This window comes from Talpa occidentalis, unplaced genomic scaffold (genome assembly GCF_014898055.3).
Source record: "Talpa occidentalis isolate TD23 unplaced genomic scaffold, MPIMG_talOcc4v2.1 talOcc4.8, whole genome shotgun sequence".
In the NCBI taxonomy this organism is placed as follows: Eukaryota; Metazoa; Chordata; class Mammalia; order Eulipotyphla; family Talpidae; genus Talpa; species Talpa occidentalis.
In genome coordinates this window covers 71,357,551-71,367,194 of record NW_023605194.1, presented here as the reverse complement: position 1 = coordinate 71,367,194, position 9,644 = coordinate 71,357,551, and the positions used below count along the sequence as shown (strand labels likewise).

General features: G+C 63.5%; 1 protein-coding gene across 2 annotated transcripts; it reads left to right on the top strand.

Annotated features, from left to right (window-relative positions):
- Positions 1-904: 904 nt before the first annotated feature.
- On the top strand, positions 905-8,967 carry CUNH1orf116 (chromosome unknown C1orf116 homolog). 2 transcript variants are annotated; one of them, XM_037496344.1, is made up of 4 exons: positions 905-921; positions 4,297-4,464; positions 6,509-6,686; positions 7,559-8,967. In XM_037496344.1, exons 2-4 carry the CDS (start codon positions 4,378-4,380, stop codon positions 8,965-8,967), a joined length of 1,674 nt encoding a protein of 557 aa, XP_037352241.1. In that variant the 5' UTR covers positions 905-921; positions 4,297-4,377. The 2 variants fall into 2 exon arrangements, with proteins under 2 accessions (XP_037352241.1, XP_054546084.1); XM_054690109.1 differs by lacking the exon at positions 905-921 and adding an exon at positions 3,492-3,511.
- The last annotated feature ends 677 nt before the right edge of the window (positions 8,968-9,644 follow it).

The following is a 9,644-nucleotide window of genomic DNA, read 5'->3' as shown; positions in this document are numbered from 1 at the left end:
CGGCACCCACACGCCTGGAGCTGAACAGATGCCAGTGGCGACGCTGGGAGGTTCGGAGCTTCCTTCCTGCCCCTTGGTATCAAGGGTAACCAGCCCAGGAAGCCCACTTCGGAGCAGAAGGCGTGCCCTCAGGAGGCCCCACGGAAAGTCCCCAAGCCAGGAGGGTCTCTCTGACAGCAGCGGCTCTTCTACGCACTCCCTCGGGGTGTCCCTGCACCGGCTGCCCAATCCAGCATGGGGGACAGGCGGCGCCACAGGCTGCGGCTTCCTGGGCTTTCATTCATTGTCATGGCCGCCTTCCATGGCCAGCAGCGAGAGGCTGTGGAAGAACTGGGTGAGCACGTCCCTCCTTCCAGCACGCAGGACTTTATGGGGAGGCAAACGGCGGCACCTCAGGCTCAGCCACCCCCCTTGTCCCCCAGGGGGCTGCTGGTGAAGATGAAGGACAGAAGTGGCAGGAAGCACCAAGAGCAAAGCTGGCCCCGAGGACTTCACTGCAGAGTCGGGGACCCTTGCCCGGGTGGGGGGAGGGAGGAAGCCAGTTTCGGGCTGGGTTTCCTTAGGCTGAGATTTCAGAATACCTTTGCCTCCTCCCTCCTGCCAACACCCCATTCTCCTTCCAGTCTCAGCACAAACCGGTCCCTCCGCCCCAGCCCTCCTCTTCTCAGGGTTGGTTATTGGCTCAAGCCGGGCAGGGCAGGAGGAGGCTGGCTGTGTGGGCGCAGCTGCCTGCCCGCCCATGGGCACAGCTGGACTAGCATGAGCGGGATTGGCTGCAGGCCCCAAGGGTGGGGCGACGGGGATGCAGCCTTACCTGTCTAGGTAAGTCAGGAGGAGGTCAAAGAAGAAAACAGGAGGTGGCAGGAAAAGCAGCCTCCATCTGGCCTCTGCTTCGGTGTCTCCCCAGCCCCGGCCTGCGAGGTGAGTTCTTCCTAAGCAGCTACGGCTGACCCCACAGCAGGGGGTTTGCGGGAGGGCTCAGGGCACAACCCAAACCCTGCACACCCAGGGGCGCCTTCCTCCTGGAGCCCACCCTTAGAGCCAGCAGGGTAGGCTGCAGAGCAGGGTACTCCCCAGAGAGCAGGGCATTCCCCCCACCTGCCCATTTCCGTTGGAAATGCATATTGGGCCACAAGTAAAGAATAGGTTCCTTTTGGAAATTTCCATGTGTGAACAGTTGCACTGGGCTGTGACTTGGAGAAGAATAAAGAGCAAGGGGGTGCAGACGGGTCCCCCAGAAAAGGACAATGCCTTGGCCCGCGGAATGTCCAAGAGCAAGTGCCAGGGTGGGGACCGCTCTGCTGTCTTTATTGAGATGAGGGCGCTCGGGGTACCTGGTGGGAGGGGCACAGGGTGAGACCCGCTCCACGGGGACCCTCCCCCCGGCCCCGCTCAATTGCAGCCCCTCGTGACCTGGTTGCGAAGCCGCGTGTGTCTGGGGTCATTTCCTGACGTGGTAGGGGCGCCCACATCACGTCTCAGGGTGTTCCGCATGGGCGGCTCAGGGGCCCCGCCTGCCCCTGCCTGCTCTTGCAGGACACTGCGGCCAGGTGCTCCGAGGGCGTCCTCCGAGCCGCTCTCCTTTGGGGTGGGCTCAAGGCCGAACTTTGAACCTCACGGCTCCGCCTCCGAGAGGGCACTGGGCCCAACCTGGCGCTAGTGGGTGGGAGGCAGCGCGGCTGCCCAAGCCTCTGGGGGGGGGGAAAGGAGCCGCAGCCCCCATCCCGGCCCGTCCGCCCCCGGGAGGAGACCCTGCAGGTGTGCGGGCGCTGCGTGCTCATGCTTGGGGCCGGCACCCCCGCTGGCTCGTCTCCCCGGCCCACCCCAGGGTGGTCTCCAGCCGGCTGTCCCTGGGCTGCGGGAGCAGGACAGCAGGTCCAAGAGGAGCAGGAAGCCCTGAGCCCCGAGCCAGGGGCGCGGCAGAGGAGGCGGGTGGGGCGCCGCCCGGGTGCCGCTGTTTACCCAGCTCAAGGCTCCCATGAGGGCGGTTAATGGTTAATGTTTAATGTTGGGGGGGCCCCCATTCCCTCGAGTCTCCAAGGGGGTCAAGGGTTGAAGACACCAGACTCCTCTGGAGTGTTTCACCTGCTTCTCCGACTGCTTATCAGGGCAACCCCCGCCCCCCATTTCAATGCCTCCGGAAACAGCCGAGTTTCACGGCTGTAAAGTGGGGAGGAAATGCAGCTTCCAGGTCAGACTGGGCGGGGCTGCTCACATCCCTGGCTCCCAGGCTGGCAAGCTGGGCTGGGGTGCACAGGCAGCCCTCCCTTGCTCTCCACCTGTGTGGCCGGCAGCTTGGGTTGCTGGTGACCAGACTTCTCAGGGGCTGGGCCGCCACTGCTTCCAACATCCACTGCTGCCCAGAGAGCTGACCTTGAAGCTGAACTCTATAATTCACAGGGCTCTAGGGTGTCACAGGAAGAGCAGGTGGCCTGAGTTCCCGTGGCCTACACTCGGAGCTTTTGGGATTTAGTGCCTGGATGGTCTCTGAGCTGCGCCAGCATGAGGGGCGCCCCAGGGCCCCAGAGGCAGGCTGGGCCATCTCCACCCCCCTGGGGACTGGTGGAAAGAGCCCACTCTCTCACACATCAGAGGTGGTGATCTGGTCTCCTTAAGGTGTCTGGCGGACTTAAAGACCTGCCGGGAGGGTCTGAGGCACCTGGAGGCCCAGCTGTGTCCTTGGGCCGTGGGGCTCTGGAGAGCGCTTCGGGACCCCACAGGTTGGAGGGCCAGAGAGTCACTTTCTCTGAAAGGACGGGCAGCCTCTGCTCGCCATCACAGTGGGTCATTGTGCATATTTCAAATAAGAAAACTGGAGCCCAAAACCAGCCCCATGGGTCTCTCTCACCCTTGAGCACAAGGCCTGTCCCCGGAGGCTCCGAGTCCCTCTCAATGGCAGTCACAGCATCAGTCCGGCTGAAAGCACTGCACTGCACAAGCCACACGCTCACTCTCTGGGTGAGAGAATACTCGAGGGAAGATCACAGTGAGAGGAGAGGCCACCCAAGGGACTCCGTGGCAGCCATCAGGCAGGGGCGTGAATGGCATGGACAGCATGCCCGAGGGCCTCAGCCCAGCTGAACAGGAGGACGCTCTGCAGCAGCCAGTCACTAACAGTGGACAGCAGGGCGGGGGGGGGTTCTGAACTCCATGCCATGATGAGTCATGTTCTGCATCTCTGGGGTTCTGAGCACCTGAGGACCCACCTCACAAAGGGACCCTCTGCTCCCTGTCAACAGAGCTCCTGGCGTGTCTGCGCTCCGTCCCCGGAACCAGTGCAGCACACCTGGTTGACTCACAGGCCTTCTGCACCGGGCCCACGCGCGGCCCGCCCTGTCCCGGGGCAGGCGGCTGACTCACCCCGGCCTGGCCCGCTCAGGACCTTACTGTGGGCAGAGCCCAGGGGGCAGCCTGCCTCCGTCCAGGCTGCACAGCCCAGGACCTCAAGTAGCAGATGCTGTTCTGGAACATTCTGCCCAGAATTGCGGGGGCTCAGGAGAGATTGTAGAAAGTATGATCCAGGAGTGTCAGAAAATGGGGTTCAGAATAGATCTGCTGCAGCTGAGCTGCCCCCACTCTCCATATGCCCGCGGGACTGCACCTTTCAGTGAGCTCTTGTACAGCATCCCATCAGATGAGAGAGTCCCCTGGCCGGGCAGGGGGGCCCACCAAAGGGTGCATTGCAGGTGTCCACTCACCTCTGCCGTGGGTTCTGGAGGTGGACATTCCCCTGCCCTGTGGGCTCAGGGCAGGGAACCCCCTAGGAAGACCTGAGAGAGGGGCCAGGCCCAGAGGGGAGCCTGGCTGGCGAGGGCCCACGTCTGCCCCTACCACAGGAGCAAGGCTCACTCACTCAGTCCCCACACGCGGTGTCCTTAGAGACAGCTGGGCTGCTGCCCACTCTCTGGGCCGATCCTCACTCCCATCCCATCCAGCGCGGAGCAGACTCCAGCGGTGTGCCAGACGTCTGGGAGCGGCAGGGTGGGACGTGAGCCCAGTCCCCTCTCCCAGACTCCTTTGGGGGTTCATGTCTATGGTGGTGAATGCGGGCCAGGGCCCCTGGTCCAGCGGGAAAGTCACTGCAGGGAGATGCAGCTCTTTCCCCACCCAACCACTTCTCTGCGCGAGTCCAGCCCTCGGGACAGCGGCGCCTGGCCTCCGCGGCAGCCTGGGCAGTGATGGCCACTCAGCCCCACAGTCTGCTTGCCTGGTGTCCTGCCACCTTGCTGCTGGCTTGGATGGACCCGGCAGGGGCTTCGCTGCACTCACACGGGGCTCTGGTTCTTCTCTTTCCAGGCCGCCGGCGACCCTCTTCGCTTACCCCGCTCCCCCCACCTCTGGGAGCCCCTTTTGCTACCCTGAACCTCGCTCCAGGCCATGCCTGAGAAGGAGCACTGGCCAGCAGGGCCTGGGTCCAGCAGCCTTGACCGAATGATGAGCAACGCCTCTGCCCGCTCAGTGTCCGTACGTACATGTGTACACAGTGGCTGCCTGCCGCCCGCCCTGCCCACACACCCCCTCACCGCCCACACACCCTCCCTGCCTGCAGCTTGCCCTGCCCGCAGCCCACCCTGCCCGCACACCCTCCCTGCCCACACACCCTCCCTGCCCGCATATCCTCCCTGCCTAAAGCCCACCCTGCCCACATGCCCTCTCTACCCACACACCTCTGCCTTTGCTCACTCACTGCTCTTGCCCTTTCAACGTCCCCACCAGGCAGTGAATCACAGCAATTGAGTCACCTCTGGCTGGTTCTAGTGCCACAGAGAACAGGGTGGGACAACCTCAGGGCCCCAGAGGACAAATAAGGCTTCTTCCCCATTTCCATGAGGGTGAGGTGAGGGCTGGCAGGAGAGCAGAGGCAGTGGGAGCCGGGCTGGGGCTCTTGTCATGCATACTCAGTGGCGCCTGCTACGCAGAGCAGATAGAGCACAGTCCTCAGCCAGGCGGGTCTAGGGTCTTTGCTCATGAACTGCGTGGCCACAGGAAACTCATCCTCTCTAAGCTCCAGTCTCCACAGTTGTAGGATGGAGATGCCCTTAACACCAAATGTATAGGCTCTTGGGGAGCAAGTGGGGGCTACCCGTCACTCAGCGAGCCCTGAGCAGAGCAGCCCCAGCTGCGCGAGCAGGGGAGCCAGGTTCTTCTGGGCATGACTCAAAGTCAATGGTTGTGAGGCTGCGCTGGAGGGTGTCTGCCCAGGCAGAGCTGCTGTGCTCTTCTGAGATGCCCTGGAGAATTTCCTCATCCCTGCTTCCTAAACCATGCAGGCATCTGGAAACACAAGGGCAGGGTCTCTGCTGAAAGACAGGGACATCAAGTGCTGTCGGGACTCTTGACAGGGAGCTTGGAGGAGGGAAAGCAGCGCCCCCAGAGCATCAAGGGTCTCTCTGCCCGGGGCTGTGGCCTGGGGTAGTTTCCTGTTTCAAGGAGGCAAGACCAGCTGGAGTGTCCCCAGAGGACATGCGTGGATGAGTGTCTCAGCCCAGGTCTCGCACAGGAGAAACCCAGGGCCAGCTCGTCCCCACGAGGCTCTTAGGAGGAAGAAGGCAGCAACGTGGGTCTTCGCATGGGTGCTCCTGGGGGGCTTCGGGGCTTCCCTGGACACATGGCCTTGGTAGGGACTGTCCCAGCCAGTGTCTCGTCTCCCCCAGAGTTCAGACTGTCTCGAGGTCTCTCCTAGTCCTCTGAGTAGGTCTGTGATGCCCAAATTTTAGGTAGACTGGTGGGGCTGCCAGGAAGGGACTCAGCCGAATTTCCTCTGTGCCCCTGGGGCTCTCCCTGGGACCTCCTCCCCGGGCGCAGGTATGGGCAGTGACCATCCGAAAAGGTGGCAGGTGCTTTCACGATGACGGTGTGGGCTTTACTGCACCTTCATGTTTAAGGCTGTTTATCTGCCCCTGCCCCTCCCCCTTATCCACCCAGTTTCTCCACCTTTCCCTAAGTTAATATTTGCTTAAGAAATGCACACGTATTTGAATGTTAGCCAAAGTCAAATGCCATCGAAAGTAAATATGCAAGGGGAGAAATCCTGCATGGAATGCAAGTCAAAGTCAAGTACAAGTTGTTGCACACAGTTACCGTGCAAAAACCCATGTGCGGCCAGCAGCATGCTGCCCCTCTGACCAGGCCACCGGGAGTTGCTGCCCCTCCTGCTTGTCTGCAACATGCACATCAAGTCAGTTTGGGAAGTACTTTAAAAAGCTGAAAGCAATACATTCAAGTTTAAGGTTAAGGTCAAACTATGATGCTGCCCATATAATTAGGAGCAATATCAGAGACAGAGTGAAATACCCGACAGAGGCCCCCCGAGGGACTGGTCTGGGGGGTCCCACCCAAGGAGATTCCGGCCCTGCCTGCCCAGCAGGGCTAGTTGGGCCTGCTCCACCCCTGTCCTGGGTGCCCGCAGCTCCAGGAGGCAGGGCCAGCAGGCCATGGAGGGGCAGGGGAGTTTCCAGCTGCACAGCCTGCCCAGGGCAGTGGTGCCAGCAGCCTCTCTTCTCCGTAGACCGACAGCAGCTACGACTTCCTGTCTGCCGAGGAGAAGGCGTGCTTGCGCTTCCTGGAGGAAACCATAGGCTCCCTGGACACTGAGGCTGACAGCGGACTGTCCACTGACGAGTCTGAGCAAGTCTTGGTCCCCCGAAGCCCCCAAGGTCTACCTGCCCCCCAACCCACACCCCAGGGTAAGTGACACCATTGGGCAGCAGCTCGAGCAAAACCCCGGGGACCAGAGGTGCTTCCAGGACTCTCCGCATTCCTGCCCTCTGCCCTCAGGGCGCCTGTGGCTTCCTCTGCGGCTCCTGGCCAGCTCAGTGGGCGGGTGTCCCTGCAGTGTCATCGGAGACCCCGAGGGAGGAGGCTGGAGATAGGACCGCAAGGGTGGGGAGGGGTGTGTGGGAGCTCTAGAGAGACCGACCGAGTCAGCATGGGCGCTAATCTGGACTGCCCAGCCCCACCAGAGATAAGAGGAGGGAGGCCCCATGGGCAGAGCGGGGACAGGCAGGCACGGGAGCAGCCAAGTGCAGCTCTCCCAACACAGGGGAGCCAGTTGCCGGCTCCTCTCCCCTCTGCCAGCCCCACTAGCAGCGCCCACCAGACTCCCCGCAGACGGGATGGTATGGGCCACGTGGGCACCCGAGGGGCCTGGTGGGGCAGAGCTGCCGCAGGGTGCATGGGGATGGCTGTCAATTATGCAGACTACCAGGTGCCTGTCGAAGGCAGAAGTGGGGGCTGCAGGCACCTGGTCAGCCCAGAGCACCTCACCAGCCATGCTGCCCCTGTACCCCAAGGCCGCAGGAGTCTCGGGGCCGCCAGAGCCTCCCACACCACCACAGCTGTGAAGGAACAGGGACAGCCACTCAGGGCCATCTCTGGGGCAGGGATCTACTGTACTGGGAGTTCGCCCCTGTGACATCCAGACACGGGCGTCCCCCAGGGAGGGCCAAACACCACCCCCAGGAGAAAAGAGCCCCAGTTCCAGCAGAGGCCGAGCTCAGGTGTGTCCGCCCCTGCTGGGCTCTCACCTGCCTGCTCTGCCTGTCCCCTAACCCTCCAGGGCGTCCGGCAGAACCTGCCCCTCACCAGGGATCCCTGTCCAGGCCACTGACTCCGCCCAGCGCACTTCGTCCACCTGCACCCCAAGGCCTGGGCCTCCGGTCTGGCTCTCACAGCCTCCCCAGGAACATCCACATTGGCAGAAGGCAGCGTCTTGGGACTGGCACCGCCCAGGCCCCTGTCCTGAAACCATCTGAGGGGCCTGTCCAGGCCCCTGAGGAGGAGCAGGGCGCCCGGCCCCGAGAGCCCAGCCAGTCCCCAGCCAGGCCCCCGTGTGCTGCCCTGGCCTTGGACACAGAGTTCATCCCCCCTCCAGCGGCTTTCCGGGACAGCCTGCCTGTGGGGCCCAGGGAGAATAGCCCCACACCGCGGCCCCCCGTGGCCCTTGGTGCCCCAGAGAGAGGACAGCCTGCCCCAGAGGCCATGTCCCAGATGGCCAAGGAGAAGGGGCAGCCTCAGCTCCCTGGGGATGTGCAAAAGGCTCCCATCCCAGCAGGGGGACGCCCAGAGGCCCAGCAGGGCCCCCTCACAGCCCCAAAGCCACGGAAGCTGCCCCCTAACATTGTCCTGAAGAGCAGCCGGGGCAGTCTGCATGGTGACCCCCAGAACCGAGTGTCCCGCCCCTCAGACGCCCCCAGAGACTCGGGCCCGGCCCCCTCCTCTCTGCGGGAGCAGAGGAGGGTGCGCAGGGAGGCACTGGAGAAGCTTGGGCTGCCCCAGGACCAGGAGGAGCCCAGCATACCCCCGAGCAATCCCAAGCCCAGCACCTCCCTGAAGCTCAAGGAGCCCCATGCCCAGGCCCTGCCTGTACCCCTGGCCCCTGCCCACGGGCTGTCCCCACCAAGGGCTCAGGGACCTGCCCCACCCCAGTTGCGGGCTCTCGCCCAGGAGCCCACCCCAGGGAAGCTTCCGGCCACCAGGTCCAAGCCTGTCCCTATTCCACAGGCCCTGGGGGCCAGCAGTGTTGCCCCTCACCCCAAGCCAGACTTGGGGCTGGCGCTGCAGGAAAGCGGCACCCCCGGCCTGCGGCAGGCCAGCTTCAAGGCCAGCACACTGGAGCGCTCGGGCGTGGGGCTCGGCAGCCTGCTCTCCGTGGAGAAGGCCCCCTCCGCACCGACCAGCACCTCCCTGGGCAAAGTCTCCTTCCTGGACAAGCTCTCGCCCCAAGTCCTGAGGAACTCCCGGCCCCGCCCCGCCTCTCTGGGCACTGGGCGGGACTTCTCAGGCATCCAGGTGGGCAGGCTGGCCGACCTGGAGCAGGAGCAGAGCGCCCTGCACCCGGCATACCATGGACAGAGCCGCGACAAGCTGCCCCGGCCCCTGTGTGTCAGCGTCAAAATCACCCCCAAAGGTGTCCCTGATGAGCACCGGCGGGAGGCCTTGAGAAAGCTGGGGCTGCTGAAGGAGTAGGCGGCCCTGCCTGGCCCCCCAGCCACCCCCCCCCACCCCCCGTCCCCAGCCGCCCCGCCTCTGGGGCCTGGTGGAGCAGAGTCAGCGGCTGAGCTGGTGGCCTGCAGGTGGGTGCACGTGAGCATGTGGACTATCCCCTCCTGCTGTGACCAAGCTGGACCCCTGGGCCCCAGATCTGCGGGGGACCCTGACGCTGCCGAGCTCTCCTCGGCCTCGGCCTCGGGCGCCCAGTATGGTCAGAGCTCAGAATTGCTCAAAATGGTGAGATGGTGGCGGAAGGCCCGGGAGTCACTACCAGCCAAGGGGTGGGTGGGTGTGCATTTCTCTGTGCACCCCACAGGGGCCCCAGCCTGCTTGGAGGCATCTGGTTCCTCCAGACCCCACCACCCCGAGGCCTCGCTCTGCAGGCAGACTCAAGATGCCCCACACATCACTTCAGGCACAACCCCAGGAACAAGAGCTGTATTTTGTGTTAGTTGCCCTGATCAACAAGGACACTGGGGAGAGCCTCCCACCCAGACTTGGCGGGTGTCTGGGGCCTAGCTGGCCCCTGAGGCCAACCACACACCCACTGCTTGGGCCTTGGTAAGGTCACTTCTCTCCCAACTGCAGCCCCATGCAGCCCTTCGCCCTCATATCCAGGAGTATCTCCCGGTGCTTAGAGACACTGGCTCCCC

Coding starts and splice junctions, on each gene's coding strand:
- CUNH1orf116 (XM_037496344.1), top strand. CDS start 4,378: ATGCCTGAGAAGGAGCACTGGCCAGCAGGGCCTGGGTCCAGCAGCCTT. Junction 4,465..6,508: donor CCTCTGCCCGCTCAGTGTCC/GTACGTACATGT, acceptor TCTTCTCCGTAG/ACCGACAGCAGCTACGACTT. Junction 6,687..7,558: donor CCCCCAACCCACACCCCAGG/GTAAGTGACACC, acceptor CTAACCCTCCAG/GGCGTCCGGCAGAACCTGCC.